Source organism: Gorilla gorilla, chromosome 9, assembly GCF_029281585.2.
Source record: "Gorilla gorilla gorilla isolate KB3781 chromosome 9, NHGRI_mGorGor1-v2.1_pri, whole genome shotgun sequence".
NCBI lineage: Eukaryota > Metazoa > Chordata > Mammalia > Primates > Hominidae > Gorilla > Gorilla gorilla.
In genome coordinates, this window is record NC_073233.2 from 96,398,059 (window position 1) to 96,419,855 (window position 21,797).

The 21,797-nt window shown below is 37.9% G+C and overlaps 1 protein-coding gene across 4 annotated transcripts in view; it reads right to left on the bottom strand.

Moving 5' to 3' along the window:
• GRM5 (glutamate metabotropic receptor 5) overlaps positions 1–21,797 on the bottom strand; it is a 554,343-nt gene that overhangs the window by 15,952 nt on the left and 516,594 nt on the right. For 2 of the 4 annotated variants that reach the window (XM_055356614.2, XM_055356615.2), the window contains exon 9: positions 6,619–6,714. The exons of the other annotated variants lie outside the window; for them this stretch is intronic. In XM_055356614.2, coding sequence (XP_055212589.1) covers positions 6,619–6,714 — 96 coding nt within the window. The remainder of the gene's footprint in view (positions 1–6,618; positions 6,715–21,797) is intronic. 4 annotated transcript variants of the gene reach the window in all.

The window sequence follows — 21,797 nt, forward strand, 5'->3', positions numbered from 1 at the left end:
TGTCATCCCTGCTTCCCTCCAATCCTGACCACCATCCAAATCTTGGCCTTATTATTGGTACCACAGATTTAAAATTTTAATGTAGACTATTGCTCTTGCAGGTTCCATCAGAGCGAGTTTTATTTCTTTATTAAGATTGTCTTTTCCTTTAGGGTGGAGATTATTTTATACTTCCCCAAACACCCCATGGTCCCTAAAACAATGCTACCTATATACACAAAAATTATCCAGGCACTTTTGTTGAGTGGTTGATTGAATCAATAGATTTCTCACACTGTTGAGTACTGAAGACGTAAAAGTGAACAATACATTTTTGTTTTGTGGCCTTAAAAACCTCAAGTTTAATGAGAAGACACAGGCAACTAGATAATATGAAATATCAGATGTAAAGGTAAAATACATTAGAATTATGAAGTTGGGCAGAGTTTAGCTAGACTAAGACTTTTAAACACATCAAGGAGGAATGGACATTAGAGTTGGGTTTTGAAACCTGAGTAGGTTTGCTAGGTGGAGCAGCAATGGGAGTTCCTTCTCCCTGGAAGAAGATGGATAGAAAGAGAAATGAAGGATAATCCAGATAGAAACACAGCATGTCTTAAGTCTTAAGATGTGCTGTTGTAGAAAATAGTTAGCATGTTTGGAGACTTGTATATCTGGGATGTCTGGAAAGGAGAACATATGTACAGAAGCAGAAGGAATAATGGTCAAATAGTTAGGTTAGGGTTAGTTTATGAAGAACCTTGTATTCTGAGTGCATGAGTTTGTATTTTTTTCCTGGGTGGCTGATAACATAGTGATTATAGTGTGTGAATTGCAGAATCAGACTGAGTTGGGCTCTAATATGGGCTTTACCAATTTTTTAAGGAAGATTAAATGAGCAATCATGCAGATAAAGCATTTGACACAGTGTCTCATGTATCTAAGTACTCAATAAATGTTGGCTGCTTTTATAGGTAAACATGGGAGAACATGAATTTTAAAACAGGGAAATTATATCATTGAATTTATTCTTTTGTTATCATTAGATTTTGTTTTACTCACTTTTCCAGAATTGATTTTTGAGCAAACAACCATGGTGGCAGGGTAGAGAAAGACAAGACAAAACAGTAAATACGTAAAAAACAACCTTTCTAAACTGGGTGGCCTTGGATAGTAACAGCACATGCTAAAACTTATTGAATGCCTATTGTGTGTCAGGCAATATGCTAAGTGCTGTACTTATATAATTCCATTTAATTTTCACAGCATCACAGTAAGATAAGTGCTATAATATAATCTGACATTTATAGAAAATTGATATTAAAGAGTTGAAATGACACTCCGAGGTCACACATTGGCTAGTGCCAGAACCAGATATTGAAGTTCCTTTGATTTTAGATTTTTCATGAGATTGCTCTACTGTGTATGTTATTTTATTTCCCTGATCCTCATTTTCCTGTGTGTAGCATGGAAAGAAAAAAAATTATACCTTCTTTATATGTTCTTGGGAGAACTTAATGCAGAACCTTCATGAAGGGACTTAGTATAGTGTGGGATACATCGTAATCATAGCAATGTTACTAATTCTTCTTCTTCTTATTTTTTAGAATATGTTAGAATATTAATATGGAATTGATTTTGGAGATAAATAAAGTGAAGGTTATTGTAGAAATTCTAATCTATTCTCAAAAACCAGCTGGCTTCTATTGTCTGTACTGGAAAGGCAGAATCTTTCTCTTATCTATGGAGTTTAAATTATATAACTACATGCCTTACACTTTCTGAATACTCAATTTACATCTGTTATTATGTGTTATTCTATTACTTTTAATTCTGTTTGTACTGGTACAAACTATAGCATGTGGTAAGAAATGGGGACTTAATCTGAGGCATAAACTCCCCTGTGTTAGAGGAGTTTTATATTGCATTGCAGTTATCTGTTTTTCTGCCCGTTTCTCAATATACTGCAGATTTTCAAGGGCATTAGTCATATCTTGGTCATCCATTTATCTCTAGAGTCTTTTGAGTCTTTGGTTCATAATAGGTGCTTAATAAATGAGCTTTACCTGAAGGAAGAAATAATTGAATGAATGAAAGGCAATCCTAACACTAGACATTTTATTTGGGGCTATCTGAGGTCCTACTCATTTAACAAGGACTGTTATGACATGACTCTTACCAAATTCTCCAAGGCTTTATTAAACATGTATACCTACTAAAATTAGATGCTGCCTATCACAGGAGAAAATCAGTTACTCAACTAATTGAAAGTTAATAGTTTGCATAGCTTATATCACAAAAGAGTAATAATAATAATTCTCTTTTTGTTCAAAAATAACCCCATCCCACCCTCCTTCCTTCTGGCACTGGAGGGGGACTAGAGAGCTGTCTATTTCATTTGACTGACGGAGCCCTTCCTCAAAGAGAGACTAGGAGGCTCAGAATGTCTTTGTTTCTCCTTCGTGGCCTACATCATGAGCACATCAGAAAGCAGATTCCAGCCAGGAGTGGTGGCTCACTCCTGTAATCCCAGCATTTTGGGAGGCCTAGGTGGGTGGATCACAAGGTCAAGAGTTCGAGACCAGCCTGGCCAACATAGTGAAACCCCGTCTCTACTAAAAATACAAAAAATTAGCCGGGCGTGGTGGCGGGCATCTGCAATCCCAGCTACTCAGGAGTCTGAGGCAGGAGAATCGCTTGAACCTGGGAGGCAGAAGTTGCAGTGAGCCAAGATCGCACCATTGCACTCCAGCCTGGGCGACAGTGCAGACTCTGACTAAAAAAAAAGCAAGCAAGCAGATTCCAAGTACTCCAATGCCATGCCCCTGCTGACACAGAAGATAATAACATTCAGTGTTGAGGTTTCAGTCGTTCAGTCATTCCTGAGGCTGGACCATCTTGCTAGGAACTCACATGGTAACAGGGTTTAGAGAATTTCAGTTCTTAGAGCCGCCTCCCTGTTTAGGACTCTCTTTTACTTCTCCTGCAATCAGGAGGATTCTGCTCTGAATCACACTTAGACTGTCCACTGTGAAAATATGAAAAGATGACAAGTTATACTATATTCAGACATGAGGTTAAAAAAAAGCCTCTTCACATAAAGGGAAAACAGCAACATATTTCAGGAAGCTAGTGTGCTATGGGGACATGTTATATTCTCATTCCTTTCCCAGCATGAGGGTTGAGGGAGGAAGGCAGAAGTAAGGGAGCATCTGTCTAAGGCCCTGCTAATGTTACAGATCAGAAAATAGTGTTCTGCTCTGCTTCAACTGTAAACATTGTGGAATTCTTTCTTTCCCCACCAGGCAACTTGGTTCTGGGATAATCATCCTAGGCATGAATTCATAGAGTACTGTCCATTCTACAGCTTCATTATACAAAACAGGCAAATGAGATGCAGAGTGACACTCTTGGTTTTCTGTGGTTGTTTGAGCTCCCCTTAACCCCTCCCTGGAACTAGCTATTCAATAATGGCCACAGAGGAGTCCCAGATGTTTGCAGAGTAAATGTGATGCTTGGCTTTGACTCCTGGAAGCAATAGGGGGTGGAGTAGGGATGAATTACAAAGAAAGGCCTTATTGGTTGACACTAAAAGTACCTATAAAAGTCTCACATACATAGAGTTAACCTTTCTTCAGCCCTTCTATTCAATTCCTGAGTAAGCAAATTTGGATTAACTACTTCAACCCCTTACTTAGAAACAGCTTCCATCACAGTTATCTGCTCTCTGACAGCTTTCTCTTAATGTTCATTTTAAACTTATTTCTCCTGGATAAATATGTGTGTGCAGGCATGTGTGTCTGTACTTATGTGAACAAATGTGAAGTTGGAAAAAAAAGATACCAAGACCTTGTGAATTTTGACCTCTTTTCATATGTCTCTAGGCCTTTTCTACTCCCTAAGGGAAAGCTTAAGCATGGCAGGTCTCTCCTCTCTCTTCCTCTCTTCCTCTCTCTCTCTCTCTCTCTCTCTCTGTGAGTGTGTGTGTGTGTGTGTCAGTTTTTATATAGTGCTAAAGAAATGAGAAGGAAGAGATACTAGGAAGGGAAGATCATTTGTTCCCAATTAACTCTGCTTATCTGTGTGGCTGAGGTGGATGATCTAACACAATTGTATTTATTGTAGGATGCATTATTCCCCTCTCCTCCACCAGGATATATCAGTGTAATAAGCCTTTCTATTATCTTGGCTATATCCAAACAAGTGAGGAAACAAAAATTAAATGATATCTTGCTGTTGTAGAGAAACTCAGACCATTCTTGCTGGAGATACATCAAGTGAATACCTTTGTAGATCTGGACCTGACCCAAGGAAGCCTGGTATGTTTATCTGGGATCTCCTACTCTCTGTGTACTACCCTCTCTGTCCCTTTCCCCTCATCTCAATTAAGACAGCCTTAAGCAAATTTAATTTCTGGAATGATCAGATCTAAAGCTCTAAGTATTGACTAAACACTGCTAAGAGCATCAAATTGCATAATTGAGACCAAATGCTTGCCACAAACAGCTCCATGTCATCTCCTACATGAATGGATTACTCTAAAATATCAGTTCATGCACTGGCTTCTTTGAGATGACCTAGGAAACTTGTTACATGACAGATTCCTAAGTTGTATTGCCCAATATTTTGCCTCAGTCTGTTTGATAGTCAGCTAAGTTTGCCAGGTTTGGGAACTCCAGTTTTAGACCTCAAATTAGAAGTCACTCTGGGAAGAGCCCTTGAGCACTCATTTGGTGAAGTCACTTTAACCTTGTCCAGCTTACTCTGGTGCTTTTTGCCTAATTTTCAAGGACATGAATTATGCTACTTCGTTATATCTAAGTGGAAGGAAAATAGGAGCCCCAATAGCATTCTGTTGAGTTACTTCCACAAAATGATCCTCTGAGACTCATTTCGCAGATGCACTGAGATCCAAAGATAGCTGTATAAAGGGATTGTAGGCATAAGGCCATCAGATACACCAAAGTGCACACATATATGCCTACACATGTACACACACTATCATTGCCTTGTCTCTGAGAACCATAGACAAAGTTGGCCAAGCCCTTGGCCAGGGCTGTTGTGAATGATTGCTCAAACTATATGCTGAACAGTTCTGGGCACCATTTTCATAGACTGCAATGTGAATAGTCCACCAGCAGTTGTGCAATATGGTGGGCCTTGGAAAAATTTAGTTATTATTTTGAAAATAGGAAGGAGCCCACCACTGAGGAAGCAAACACAATGTTTGCGGTGAAATTTCAACAGGATTATCTTCTTGTTATGCAATTAGGTCTCAAGCTCTGCTCTCAGCACATGGACACGCATATGCACATACTCTACTTATTGAATTTTTCCTTTTCTCTAATCCAGGATGATTTGCAAAAGTTTTCCTTCCATACCTCTACACCACAGATGGATTGAGAAATGTCACAACAAATTAGAAGTGAAGAGTTAAGTCATGGCAAGTGACTCCTCAACTGAAGGCTCCTTCAACATTCTGGAACTGTTTAATGTCAATCTTGACTTTGTCTCCAGGGCCCTTTTCTTTTTTCTTTTTCTTTCTTTCTTTCTTTTTTTTTTTTTTGAGACAGTTTTCACTCTCGTTGCCCAGGTTGGAGTGCAATGGCATGTTATCGACTCACTGCAACCTCTGCCTCCTGGGTTCAAGCAGTCCTCTGGCCTCAGTCTCCTGAGTAGCTGGAATTACAAGCGTGTGCCACCATGCCTGGCTAATTTTTGTGTTTTTAGTAGAGACGGGGTTTCACCACATTGGCTAGGCTGTTCTTGAACTCCTGACCTCAGCTGATCCACCCGCCTTGGCCTCCCAAAGTGTTGGGATTACAGGCGTGAGCCAACGCGCCCGGCCCCAGGGCCCTTTTCTTAAAACCAAATCCCATGCAATAAAGCACGTTTATTTCATGCAACACAGCTTAGTTAATGCTTATACTTCCAAATACTCCGGTTTACTAGGTACAACTCAATCAGGAGTGCCTAGTATAAAGGAACATGCACAGCACAGCGACAGAGAATGTTCATCACCAAACACAAGGAAGCAAAGGAGATGCAAAGCTATGGTAGCTAGAGGAGGATTAGCTTTCCTGATTTCAGTTTGAGAAAAGCCACTTGTCTCTACAGTCCACTAGTTTGGCAAGGCATTTGCCCTTGGCTGTGAGATGATGTTACATTCAAAGTAAGGTATATTAATTTCCAGGCTTGTCCAGGATCAGGGGCTGGAGTCTTCCTTCAATTGTAGTCCTTTCCTTAAAACCAGTTCTAAGCTTTGTATTTGTTTTATTAAGTGATTGGATAGCCCTGAAATATGAGTTTCCTCCAATCTCTTCCACTTTGCAAACTCCAGAACCATTTGACCAATAAGTTAAAACCCAGAGGAGGACTGACTGTGAGCTAAGGCTTCAGACATGCAAAGCGCACAACCCTGGGAAACAGCAGCATCTGGGACAGGAGGCTCCCATTACTACACATGAGGGCGTCATAGGTTTTGCAAATCAAACACACATAGAAAACCAGTAGTAGCCCGGGTTGGACACACTGTATGAGTTGCACAGTTGAGTGAGGACCCAGACCAGGGAGCCACATGTTCCTCTAGCTTGCATACATTTATTTCACACCACCTCAGGCCACTCATAGTTTGCTTACCTGCTCATTGTTGCTCTCCCACCATTCCCCATACTCCCTTTGGGGGTGAAACACTCTATTTCCGACTTGTGCTGGGCCAGTCTCCTGTCTTTGTACCTGGTGAGCATGAACAAGGACAGGAGCAAACAGAAAGACGTGATTGTGTGCTTAACTGCCAGGCTGAGGAACGGCCGTGACTGTGGAGATGGTCACTCTGTGCCAAAATGGGGGTTCCTGCTTCTCAGTGCAATGACCGAACTGTGATACTTATTAGATGAATGTGATGGCATACGGACAACATCAGGGATGACGTTGTTACTTTTTGGTTAAACCACATGTAACCCATTCTTTCACATTGCCTATTAAACTGAATATGTCACATTTAATAGTCAATGGTAAAGGTGTGCAATTTCTAGCATCTTAGAAAAAGATGAATATCAATCAACACATTAGAATCTATTCAGTGCTTACCATGTGTCAGACACTATGCTAGAACTTTACCTAAATTGTATCCTGGCAACAGCCCTGGGCCAGAGGCTTTGTTATCATTTCCATTTTACTGATGAAGAAACCTAAGATTATAGAGGTTAAGCAAATTAATCAAAGATTAGTTAATTAAGTAAGTGGTTGGGCTGGATTTTGAATACAGGGAATCTAAGTTTAGAACCCACACTTCAGCCATTATAATGTGTTGCCTTCCATTATCAAGTTTTTAAGCTAATTATTATCTTGAGCAAGCCCTCATTGAGTGATACCATTCTGGATGTTGTTAGACATTGGTAATAACAGAGGAGAGAAGACATGTTCTTTGGATATTAAAAGTTTCTGTAACCATTAAGCTGAAGTTTTACTGTCAGTATTGGGATGCCGCCATTATTTTTGTATTATAATTGGCAGTTCACCGCCCTTTGAAGATACCAGATATTTCATCTAAAATAAGTGATGAGATTCCCAATATTACTCTTCTACGTGGTGCATCAAGATGAGTTCTTGTATCTCAATGACAGTTTTTTGAGCTAACATGATTTCACAGAAATAACCTCTTTTACTCATTGGTTCGATTCTGTAAGGTTTTTAAAAAAGAACTGTTATTTCCATTTGCCAGATGAGGAAGCTAGATTTACTTAACTGACTTCATGAAAGTCACAAGCCTCATCAGTAGAGAATAACCACCGGTAGAGCTTGCAGGGGCCCAAAGCTCTTAAGGTTTTATTACCTTTTCCCTAATTAAACTAGAGCCTGGTATAACACCACTTCATCCACCTTCCTGGTATCCAGTAGGCTATGATAAAGGGAGTTACTATAATAAGGCTTGTTTATCTCAGTACAGTCACACTCTTTTTAGTTTATTTTCCTGCTGTTTCAAAAGTAGTATAAAATAAAATGCAACAAAGTCAACATCATTATTGATCCTGGGGCAGAGGCTTTCCTCTTAATTTTTTTCCCTTCTAAAATGTTTAAAGTATCTAGTATTTGAAGAAAAATGGCTTATTACATCAAGCAAAATGAATTTAATGGATTACCTATTTAACGGACATTAGTTGAGCATTTATTAAATCCTAGGTAATGGACTTTGCACTACAGATGTAAAGATAAGTAATCTGCAGGCCCCGCCTGTTAGAATTTACCTAACAGTAGGAGAAGGAAGGAAATAAGAAATACGTACACAAGTAATTTTAGATGTAGGCATAAAGAAGAGAGGAAAAGAACTTAGGGACTTTGTTAAAGGAGGTAAATCATCAGACCAAGCTAGATTGAGTAGACTTAATGTTACCAAGAAAATACCTTAGAAGTACCAATGGCCAAATGATGCTCAATGTTTCAATGCAAAGTATTTTGTGCTGCTTTGTGAATTGGATTGTTCAAGCAAAATACTGCTCTACAGCTCAAATTAAAAGAATATTGATAGAATAATAAATTATTGGTGGTCATTCACTTCCTTACAAAGGGATCCTTAACATATTTTTGAATATCTTCTGTTAGGCTAATTGTGAATTAATCATTAAATATTTCACAGATGAGTTAAGAAACCTACAGTCTTCATGCTTATAAGCTCTTCTCTTTCTTTCTTTCTCTCATGACCACACACACTCTGCCAGTGACCTCTGTTTATGAAATATGGAATAGATCCTAAGCATCCTATTCTATCAAACTCTAACCTCTGTGAAGAAAAAGGAATGCTTACACACTGCTGGTGGGAATGGAAATTAGTTCAGCCACTGTGGAAATCAGCTTGGCAATTTCTCAAAGAACTTAAAGCAGAACTACCATTTGACCCAGAAATCCCATTACTGGTCATATACCTAAAGGAATATAAATCTCTCTATCATAAAAACACAACCATGTATATGTTCACTGCAGCACTATTCACTATAACAAAGTCATGGAATCAACCTAAATGCCCATCAACGGTAAAATGGATAAAGAAAATGTGGTACATATACATCAAAGAATACTATGCAGTCATAAAAAGAATGAGATCATGTCCTTTACACATGGATAGCACAGGAGGGCATTATCCTAACCAAACTAATGGAGAAACAGAAAACCAAGTACTTCATGTTTTCATTTATCAATGGGAGCTTAACACTGAGTACGCATGGGCACAAAGGGAAAAACAGACACTGGGGCCTCCATGAGGGTGGAGGGTGGGAGGAGAGTGAGGATCAAAAATCTACCTACCAGATTCTATACTTATTACCTGGGTGATGAAATAATCTGCACATTATACGCCTGCAAAACACAACTTACCTATAAAACAAACCTGCACATATACCCCTGAACCTAAAAGTTTAGAAAAACCATAGAAACAAGACAAAAAACAAAAAACAAAAACAAAACCTAACTGCTTTTGGTAAAAGCTTTCACTGACATATAAAAAACAAAATAATGAAAATTCAAAACAAACAATACTAACAAAACTCATTTTAAAAATGTGAGCAATATCTTAGACTTTTTGGAACGTTCAAGCAGTTTTTTGTATTCAATACAAGCTGAAAATGGCATTAATACAGAATGGGAAACTCATCATTGCTTTCAGATAGGACCCTACTTGCCTGTCTGTACCTGTAATTATATTCACCAGATATTTAAATAGATCATGTTTTTATTCATTCACTTACTTATTATCCCATTTACCAGTAATATGCTGTTCAAAGTTACTAATAGCTTTAATAGTCTCAACTGTTGAGTTTAAAAACTCAACATTTTTTTCCAGTTGAGTTTATTTTAGAAATATGGAATTGTCAATTAAAAATAGTTTGAGCTTTTCAGAATTTACAGCTCATGGAATATCAATTTTAAAATTTCATTTCTTTTACATAATAAATTTATATATCAGACACTAAAACACCCATACACTCATACTTGTAAGGCACTGTTTCAAGTGCTTTGCAAGTATTAACTCACTTTTCAAATGAAATGTTTAATTTACTATAGTTATATTCAAAGTTATAATAAAAAGTAATAATGACAAAATATTGAGCATGCCAGGCTGTTTGCTGTACACTATTGTAAATTATTAAAACAGCCATACAAAGCAGCTGCTATTTTTCTCATTCTGAAGAGGCAGACACTGAGGATCAGTGTCAGTAAGCTCAACCTCATGTGGTTTATGAGCAGGGAGCCCAAGGTTAAAAATCAGGTTTCTCTGATTCTAAAGCTCATGCTATTTCCATTAATTTTTCCTCCAAGTAACAATGTTGCTACATTTAAAAACAAAATTAGAAAAGCTTATTATTTACCTTTTCTCTTCTTGACCCCGTTTTGCAAATAAGTAGCAGAGTTATCAAGTACAGGCAGTAGAGAATCTAGTGATAGGACTTTAAATTTTGTTACTTCATTTAGGTCTCTATGCCTGTACCAGGCAGGTTTAGTTTACATCATTCAAAACCGTGTACTGAATAGTCCATGTGCTGGGCACTGTGATAAGGAGCATATGGGTGATTATGTCATTGATAAGGTCACAGTCTTGAGTGAGAAGATGAAATGTAAACAGATAATTTCCAAACAATGTAAGAAGTTTTATTATAGAAACAAATACAAGAAGGGTTACTTAACCCATACTAGATTGGCAGAGAACACTTTAGTGAGATATGATACGTAAGACAAATCTGAAAAATTGAGCAGACATGCACCATGAAGAGAAAATCAGGTGCAAACATGTAGAGAGGTTTAGCAGCATGGTGTATACTGGGAAACACTGTTTAGTAATTTTTATTGTAAGAAGTATAAAATAGGAGGTCAAAGGGGAAAGCAGATGGAGAAGTATATAAAAATGATGAATTTGCTTGTTGATTATGAGATGTCATTGTGGAATCCTTATGCTACATAAAACAGGATCAGAGTTGACATTTGGATAAAATGCAATGGACTTGAAGGAACAAAACTAGAGAGATAGAGAAATACTACTACAGTTATGCATGTGAGAGATGATAAGCTAATGCTTAGGGTAGTGATAATACAGATGAAAAATAGAGCACAGTCTCAAGACTATTTAGGAGGCAAAAATGAGTAGGATTTATTGGATGATGAGTATAATAGGAAGAAGTATAGAATGATACCCCAGTTACTGTGTTGGATGGTGCAGTTAACTACGTTAAGAAAATTCAAGAGAAGGAGTATATTTGGGGAAGGAAGTAAAAAGCTTCATTTTGGAATATTTGATTTGAGATGCTGGTGGGACATCCAAGTGGACATGTTCAGCAGACACATGAGTATAAACATTTGGAGGTTAGAGGATTGTTATACACAGGGGAGCTCTCAGCATACCGATGGTTACAAATACAATGAGAATGGTTGATAATATTCAGAACAGGAAAACTATGTAGACAGTGGAAAGAAGAGGTGAATAGCCATGCTCATGCTACCTGTCCAAAAACTTTTATAACACTGTTAGTGTAAGCATTCCCTTAAAACATTTACTGGAAAAAAAATCTGCTGAGTGCCTTGTATATGCTAGACATGGAGTTTAAGGCTCTTCAATCTTGTAAACCTGTAAGTTTTCTTATAAACTCTGGATTTCTAGATTTATGCCTAATACAGTTTTGACACGTTAGTTTATAGGCCAGAAGCTTGGCATGAAAAACTCTCACAATAGATGTAATAAATTTCAGAATGACTTGTTCTGAAATAAGTTTTGCTTATCTTCTGTAAAGATTTTTGTTGTTGTTGTTGTTCTTCTTGTACCTTCTTTGTCCAGGAAGTTCTAGCTCTTCTGTACTGAGTTCTACAAGAGCCTATATTCATCTGGTAAATCTAAAAGATGTGCAGGTAAGAATAACTTAGGATCAGATAGTAAATGTAATTTTCCATTATTATTTGGATAAAAAATTTCATTTCTTCACCTCAATTCCTCTTTCCTACCAATATCTACTGAATATTGGATTACTGAAATTTCTATATTGGCTATGTGATTCAGAATGCATAAATGAGTACAGAATGAAGTGAAAGACTAGAAGAAAATAAACAAGTTTAAATAATAAATGTGTATATTAGGTGAAGTAGCAGATAGATGGAGAATTGTGCCTGAAGCTGGCAGAAAAGGAGAGATTTTGATATTGGAAATAATGATGCCTTATGTGAGGCTGATCAAGTTTGAGTAAGTGACCAGGAATAGGAACATAAAAATGTATTAGAACTGGGGGGAAGAAGGAAGCTTGGTACTCATCTGTCCTTTATACAAGCACTAAATTCACTCAGAATGATAGCCGGGCTTGGGATAGACAGAAGTTCTTTATCCAGAAGTTGGCAGTAAACAGTAGTTATAAACGAAGCTAAAAGATAGAGGGATAACTAGATTCCATGAGTCTAAATCCAGTCAGAGCTTTAATTTTCACATTTTTGTATGTAAGGGTGTGAAATATGCCTGGAAGCAGCATTGAGTTGCTGACCGCCATCTCTGTGTCCTGTGAAACACGTGATATGGAAGAATAAGAAACTTTACTTGAGAGAGATATGGCGTAGAAATGTCCTTAGGAGGGAATTGGGTTTCAATTTAAGAAAACAACAGTAAATGGAGTGTTTAGTGAAGCAGTTGAATAAGAAGGGGGGTTTAATCATTAAATAGGAATTATATAGACAGGGACTCTATATGGTTTGGAAGGGAAAGGTCAGTGGATGAAGCAAAAAGCAATATATAGAAGTAGAATTTACAAATGTGCTACAACTTATGAGATGCTAGGAAGATTCCATTGATGAATTCTTTCCTCATTTTTCTCTGATGCCAAGGAGCAAATGTTCTCCATCCTGTATGAGTGAGGACACTCAAGATGCAAATGCTGTTGTGAGTATCCCATGGCATACTTAGAGACATGTTTTCTGATAGATATTGCAGACCCTCTGAGAACATATTTGGTTAAAAATGAGTGGAGAAAGAGCCTAAGTTTCCTAGAGAGTTCAAGAATGGAGGGGAAAAAACACAAACACAGCAAATAAGAAAGCTAAAGGCACCAGAGGCACATTTCCCTTACTCCAGTTTTGTCATAGGCTTATCCTGCTCCAGGTTTTGTTCTTTCCAATAGATAAAATTGTCTTAAAAAATAATTTTCTTTCGCCACTTTCTCTCTCACACTGACATCTACTATGGCCCACAGTCTTCCCCTTGAAGGAGCATTGTGCTAAGCCTTGTGAGCACTTAAACTCGTTTTCCATTCCTAAGCTAGCTGTCATTCAGCTTAGTGAAAACCACAGGGAGATATTTTCTTATATGTGTAGAAACCACAGTATACCTATTTTACTTCATGCTATAATGCTTTAAACTATTCATAGAAAAAAAACAGCATGATTTCTCTAAGAAGTCTGTGAAAGTGAGTTGGAAAATGTTGCATATTTCACATATGTCTTATGTGTAAATTTTAGTAACTCAATATGCAATGGGCACTAATGAGGCAGGAGGGTAAGTCTGGGGAGTAAGTGGGTAGGAGTGTGTTCTTCAAGGAAACCTCTCATTTAAACCAATATAGATGCATCCCATTTACAAAGCAAATTTAAATTCTCTCTTTCCTCAATTACTTTTTATTATTTAGAATAGAAGTATGGTATGAGCAGAGAAAAACAATATGGGAGGAAAAGAGTCTTTTTGGCCAAGAAAGTGCCAAAAATAGTAAAAGTTATTGAATGAGGGACATTTGAACTATAGTCATATGACAAGTCACTGTGAATGTTACAGAAAATCCTATAAGGGATTTTCATACCAAAATTGAGTAAAGATGGCAGAGTTTTAGGACTAAGCTTGAGCATAAACATGGAAGTGCAGAGACTTAAAGAAAAATGACCATGTGAATAAACCCTAAACACAGTGCCTCCATTATGTAAGCCCTCAACCAACATTTTCTGAGGGAATACCTCCATGAATAAATGAATAAAATGGAATTGTAACTTTAGGGATGATCAAATCTCCAATGAGATTTGCTGTTGTTATTTGTTTTGTTTTTAATAATAAATACAAACTGAAGACATTCTGTACATGTTGGTCAAGAGATCAAGGAAGATGGAAAATATTAAAGATGTTTACAGAAAGTGGTAACTAATGTACAGAGTTTTGAAATAAAGTAATTGTAGAAAAAAGGAGGAAAGAACAGACTTTTTTGTAATCAGTCAGCATATACTGCAGGCTCCATCTGCAAAACATACCTAAAATCTGACCATTTCTCACCAGTATTTATTACCCTGGCCCAAGCCACCAATACCTGTTAAAATTTTAACAGTTTCTCAAACTGGTTCTGCTTTGTCTGTTACTAAATTTCCCCAACCCAGACCAAACCCATTCCAACCTCCACCCAGCAAGCAGAATATCCTGTCAAAATAGAAATCTTTTCATATCATTCATCTGCTCAAAACGCTGTTAGTTACCCATTTCTCTGAGTAAATTATGAAATTTTTTTATCATGGTTTACAAATCCCTACACTTATCTCCCACTCCCTGACTATCTCTCTGATCCCAAAACTCACTTTTTCTCCCTTGCTCACATTGCTTCATCTACAATGATCTTCTTGTTGCTTGAAGACACCAGATATCCTCCCAGCATACTTATTTATTTTATTTATTCTCTGTTTTCCTCCAGTGGAATCTGTGATAGAATGCAAGCTCTATGAAGGCATGGGTTCTGAACTGTATGCTTCACTGCTATCTTCCCAGTGCCTATGATAGTATAGGTAATAATATTTATTGAATGAGGTATGCATGAATGACTGACAAAAAGGAAAATTAAATTATAAATTTCCAGGAAATTTGCATAAGTAATGAGGAGCCAAATGTTAATCCCCAAGACAATGGGGAAAATGTCTCCAGAGCACATCAGAGGTCTTCAGGCAGCCCCTTCCATCACAGATCTGGAGGCTTAGGAGGAAAAAGTGGCTTTGTGGGCCAGGCCTCGGGTCCCTGAGCTGTGTGCAGCCAGGGACTTGGTGCCCTGCATCCCAGCCACTCTAGTTATGGCTGAAATGGGTCAACATAGAACTCAGACTGTGGCTTCAGAGGATGCAAGCCCCAGGTCTTGGCAGCTTCCATGTGGTGTTGAGCCTGTGGGTACTCAGAAGTCAGGAATTGAGGTTCAGGAACCACCTAGATTTCAGAAGATGTATGAAAACGTCTGACGTCCAGGCAGAAGTTTGTTGCAGGAGTGGGGCTTTCATGGAGAACCTCTGCTAGGGCAGTGCAGAAGGGAAATGTGGGGTTGGAGTCCTCACACAGAGTCCTTACTGGGGCACTGCCTAGTGGAGCTGTAAGAAGAGGGCAGCTGTCCTCCAGATGCCAGAATGGTAGATCCACTGACGACTTGCACTGTGCGCCTGGAAAAGCGGTAGACACTCAACACCAGCCTGTGAAAGCAGCTGGGAGGGAGGCTGTACTCTTCAAAGCCACACAGGTGGAGCTGCCTAAGACCGTGGGAGGTCACCTCTTGCATTAGCGTGACCTGGATGTGAGACATGAAGTCAAAGGAGATCATTTTGGAAGTTTAATATTTGACTGCCCTGGTGGATTTTGGACTTACATGGGACCTGTCACCCCTTTGTTTTGGCCAATTTCTCCCATCTGGAATGGTTGTATTTACCCAATTCCTGTACACCCGTTGTATCTAGGAAGTAACTAACTTGCTTTTGATTTTACAAGCACATAGGTGGAAAGGACTTGCCTTGTCTTGGAAGAGACTTTGGACTGTGCACTTTTGAGTTAATGCTGAAATAATTTGAGACTTTAGGGGACTGTCAGGAAGGCATGATTGGTTTTCAAATGTGAAGTTATGAGATTTGGGAGGGGCTGGGGCAGAATAATATGGTTTGGCTCTGTTTCCCCACACAAATTTCATCTTCACTTGTACTCCCATAATTCCCATGTGTTGTGGGAGGGACCTTGTGGGAGATAATTGAATCATAGGGGCAGTTTCCCCTATACTGTTCTCATGGTAGTGAATAAGTCTCACGAGAGCTGATGGTTTGATAAGGGGAAACTTGTTTTGCTTGGCTGTCAATCTCTCTTTGCCTGCTGCCATCCTTGTAAGACGGGACTTGCTTCTCCTTGCCTTCTGCCATGATTGTGAGGCTTCCCCAGCCACGTGGAACTGTAAATCCAATTAAACCTCTTTCTTTTGTAAATTGCACAGTCTCGGGTATGTCTTTATCAGCAGCATGAAAATGAACTAATACAGTTACATGGAAGATACTTATTTTTTAAGATATTTGCCTTTCCTTTGCATTGTCACATTCTTCTTAACAAGCCATCCCATCCTTACCTTCATGATGTAGACACTGATTAGACTAAGATGATAATAGTAATTATCAGATTCACTTGCCACTTTACTCATCAGTTTTAGCCAATGATCATGGGAGAGAGTCTTCTGGAGACTTCTGAGAACGATTTGTTTAGTATTAATAAAACACTGGAAAACATAGTCTCTTTTTCTGTGGACAGTGGTCTGGATGTGATACCTGACAATGCTCCAACCATGTGGCAGGCATGAGAGAAGCTAAGCCAACATTTCAAAAACTGTGGTCCAGTGATTCAGTGGTAGACTGGAAAGGTCGAAATAAGTAGGTCCTTGAGCCATTGTGTCCTTTGAGCTACTGAATTAGCCTTTTTAGTGTCAGAAATTCTTTTTATGTGAGATTAAATTGTTATCATTTAAGCCACTTTGAGTTAGGTTATAGACTTTCTGAGGCTGAAATCCTCCTATCTGCTATACTTGGTTTCATTAGTTTTTCTTCCAAAACTGAGTCTAAGAATTTCTGAAATTGTTTATAGCATTTACTTAGGTTTGACTGTTTATAAATACTGTGTGTGTCTCTCTGTGTGTGTACACATGTGTGTGCGTGTATATATATGATGAATCTAAAGAAGTTACTACTAACAAATACTTTAGTTTTACTTAGATGTTTGTGTTCTTTTAAATAATGCTCCTTTCTTTTTTTTTTCTTTTTTATATTTCCTTTTTTATTATTATTATACTTTAAGTTCTGGGATACATGTGCAGGACGTGCAGGTTTGTTACATAAGTATACATGTGCCGTGGTGGTTTGCTGCACTCACCAACCCATCACCTACATTAGGTATTTCTCTTAATGCTATCCCTCCCTTAGCACCCCCAACCCCCAGCAGGCCCCAGTGTGTGATGTTCCCCTCCCTGTGTCCATGTGCTCTCATTGTTCAACTCCCACTTAACAAGTGAGAACATGCGGTGTTTGGTTTTCTGTTCCTGTGTTAGTTTGCTGAGAATGATGGTGTCCAGCTTCATCCATGTCCCTGCAAAGGACATGAACTCATCCTTTTTTATGGCTGCATAGTATTCCATGGCGTATATGTGCCACATTTTCTTTTTTTTTTCTTTTATTATTATACTTTAAGTTTTAGGGTACATGTACACATTGTGCAGGTTAGTTACATATGTATACATGTGCCATGCTGGTGCGCTGCACCCACTAACTTGTCATCTAGCATTAGGTATATCTCCCAATGCTATCCCTCCCCCCTCCCCCCACCCCACAACAGTCCCCAGAGTGTGATGTTCCCCTTCCTGTGTCCATGTGATCTCATTGTTCAATTCCCACCTATGAGTGAGAATATGCGGTGTTTGGTTTTTTGTTCTTGTGATAGTTTACTGAGAATGATGATCTCCACTTTCATCCATGTCCCTACAAAGGACAAGAACTCATCATTTTTTATGGCTGCATAGTATTCCATGCCCTTTCTATATGTACCATTTATATAAAATAAGTGTGAGAGTTAATAAGTTAGATTTTTAAGGAGCAAAAAAGAGAGAGATCGACTGGGTAAAACAAAGTATTATTTTCTCAGTAATCCACACTTAGAGAAAGCCTAAACAATTGGTCCTTATAATCATGGAAGAAATACCCTTGTTCATTTCCTGAAAGCTATGCTAGTTACAGTCATAACCAGTTACTGTGGGTTTAGCGTTACATTCTTAAACTGATTAGGTAATGGGAAATGATTCACCTCATAGTACTGAAGCCTTATAACTACTCTGAAAACGCTTTTGTTCACATATATTGAAGAATTGGCATGGGCTTATACATATTTAACAAAAATTGTTTGCAATTATCTTTTGTGTAATTTGAATAAGAAAGTGTCACACACACAAAAAAGAAAATGAACCTCAGTGTGCTTATGTGCTTATTCCTTATTAGTCAGTGACAGATCCATATACAAGTAGTCCTGACTCAACTCAGTGATGATTTAGGAGTTCCTTTCCAGCCACCATCTTCTTTGAGACCAATTATAGCAAATTTTGGAGCCAGTTTTTATTTGTTAGCTCTCTCTTTCCCTTTGCCTCCCTGCCTTGAGACAGAATTTTTCTGACTTTAGTTTTTAATCTTGACTTTGCTGTAGTTATTGTATCCACTCCCCCTTTGTACCAACACAAAGCTTTATAACAGCTTTGAGCACATTCAATTCTGTTCCCATGTTGGTTCCTTGAACACCAGCCAAGACCTCAGCTTTTTGACCTCACGTGAAATTTGGATCAAACATCTACCTCTAGATGATATCTTTAGTGATCACCCAGAAACACAGTTTATAATTTTAAAACATCGTAGGGAAAATATATGAGGTAGAATGCTGCACATTGCATCTTATTCTACAGATTTATTGCCACGTTCCTTTTGGGACCATCCTAATTTTGGATCTTGGCAGTCATAAAGTGAAGAGAGAAACTATGGTGTAATATACTTTTGAATAGCATTCACATTATTGTTGAAAAACTTTCCCTATATCATTTAATTTTCTTAACAAACTCAGGAATGTAATTATCCCCATCCAGCAGATAAGGAAACTGGCTCAGAAAGCTTCACAATTTGGTCAAGACCCCATAGCTTGTAAGTCTCAGAAGTGCCACTAGAAACCAGATGTTTTACCTCCAAATCTCACGCTCTTCATTAACAACTTACTTTTTTCTTTATTTCATGCTTAAAAACCCGTTATTTAAATAGTCTGATGGCACATTTGAGAGACTGAAAAGGTCGTACATGAAGTTAATAGTGTATACTTAGTGGAGTTAGGCTTTGAGCACAATATACGCTTATTTTTTAAAAGGTCAAATTTGACTACATAATGGTCAAGTGGAATAAATCACCCTCTGGCCCCTTGTTAACATGCAAACAGATTGGCATTTCTCTGGCTGGAGTTTTCCTAGACAGAAATACACCAAAAATCTGAAGGCTGTAAAAGAGGCATCACTGAGAAGAGCTGACAATCAGTTTCGATGTGTGGGATACAGTGTGATAGCAGAAGACAGACAGGGACGAGATGGTAGAATATTTTAACAACTTCAAAGTGTTACAAAGAGAGCTGAAGGAAAGCCCAAGTCAGCCTTCCAAGTCTAATTGATCAGAGGAAAATTCTAGATGAAGGCAGAAGGGAAGTCATTATGGATCTTTAGGTTAGAGGGAAAGAGTGAAGCCAAATTTAAAAAGATCAATATTATGCAGTACTATTGCAAGGTAATTCCTTTCTTCAATATCATCTCTCAACCTTCTATGTATCTATATATGTAAATATATTGGAATGATTTACTAGATATTCCATCAGATCTTGTGGTCTCCATGTGCAGAAAAACATCTTTTGCACAGACTTGAAATGTCAACTTGATTCCTTCAGATAAATCAGATTAAAAACAAAAATTGAGCATGATTAATAGCTCCAGAAACTAATGGCAAAGTGAACATAAGTTGCAAAATGATTTGAGAAATTGCCAGGTAACATATTTCACTGTGTTCTGTGAAAATAATGGAAAGGTAAAAGCTGAAAAGTGGGGAAGCAATGCAAATAAGGAATTAAAAAGTAAAAAATCAGCTGTATTGACTTAGTAATTCTAGGAATTTATTCTAAGGAAACAATTCAACATAAGCTCAAAGGTTTCTGCACAAAGATTTTTTCCTTCAATGTTATAGAAAACAGAAAAAAAAAACCTCAACAAAAAAGAACAAACCAACCACGGGAGAATAATAAATTACAGCATAGCAATATTATGGAAATGTGTTAAATTTTGTATTGAGTAAAGCCTTTCATTTAGCTTCTGAAGAATTCCCAAAGGATGTATTTTAATCCTACTTATGATGAGAGCTTGTTTTCAGATATGAATCATCATAAGTCATTGCCATTTTATTGTGTACTTTCCTTCAACATTACTAGTTGTTACACAATCAATAGAAATTCAGGAAGATACAGATTTCAAAACCAATCCTAAGGTGCTTTACAAGCTTTATACAACATCCTCAATAGGGAAAACTTTTCAGGGAGGAACAAAATGTTAACTATAAGAAGGGTCTCCATAGGAAACACTTCATTATGGCATTAATTAAAAGTTGCTAGTTTCTATCTTATAGGACTGAGGAATTTTCAGACAGATAACTTACTATTTCTAAAGAGAGATAGGTAGTTTTCCAACAGAGATTTTTCCTCACATTTTTATACATGAACAATTGGAAATGCAGTGAAGTCAGATGAAGCTAGATAATAAATGTAATAAGAGCCATCACTTACTGAGCACTTGGAATATTCCAGACACAATTCTAAGTCCCTGAATTTACTGATTTAATCATTACAACAGTCTTTTGAGTTAGGTACTATTATTATTCCTACTTTACAAATGAAGAACTAGGACACAGGAGATCAAGTGATTTGCCCAGGTTACTAGAATGGTCAACTGTGAGGTAAATTGCTTCTCACTAAAATGCTGGCTACAAATAGCAGCTGTGCCATTTGTTAAACCTAGTTCTGTCTTTAGATGGCCTAAGGGATACAGGTAACTGTACTATTTTTCAAACCTTATCATTTTTTTTTTCCCATAATCTCCTTGGCTTGAGCCACTGCCTATGCTTTTACTTGAGCCCTTTCTACCCTTTTGGATAGGAAGACTGACTCCTCTGTGATACTAACTTTGATTAAAATTTGCACCAGCAACTAAATTTTCTCAGTCTGGGGACTGATGGAGCTTAAACCTCAGTAGTGCTCGGTGGAAGCAGATTTGCTCTAAAGCTGATGGAGTATCAGGGTCCCTCACTCACGGATGCCCCTGGCAAGGCCCTGTTTCTATTTTTGTATTCACATTTTGTAATCTTTTTCTTAAATAAAGCTCCCCAAGTAGAAGGAACTTTAGGTCTCACAAAGCCTGGATCTACCTGTTTACCAGAGTTTGCCTTTGACCCATAAGGGAATCATAAACTAACTGTGTTTATGTTCATAGGGTTAGTTATGCTTTCTGAGTTACAATTTCTCCATATATACAATGGAAATATTGAGGATCAGGTAAGACAATTCATGTAAAATGCTTGATTTTATAGTTGTTTCATAATGTTCCTTTCATATCTGTCATTTTCTTCTGTACTAATAACTCCTATAACCAGGCAGGCTTCTCCCAAATAGCTCTGATACAAAATATTTGTCCTGTTTCCTCCACACACCCCCTAATACTTATGAAATAGTGCTTCCTCATACGAGACATAACCAATATAATCTCCATTAATTCTTTTAAGTTAATGCATCTTTGATTTTCTTACCTCCATCTGGACCTACCTCCATCTGGACCTACCTCCATCTGGACCTACTTCCATCTGGATCTGTTTGCTCCCACATACCCTAATTTATGCTGCTGCGATTTAGGCTGGATTTGAAAATGATATAGAGACAAATGATGCTCTTCTCTTTACTTTGTCTCAGCCTGTCTCCCTTGTTAATCTGTAGTAGGGCC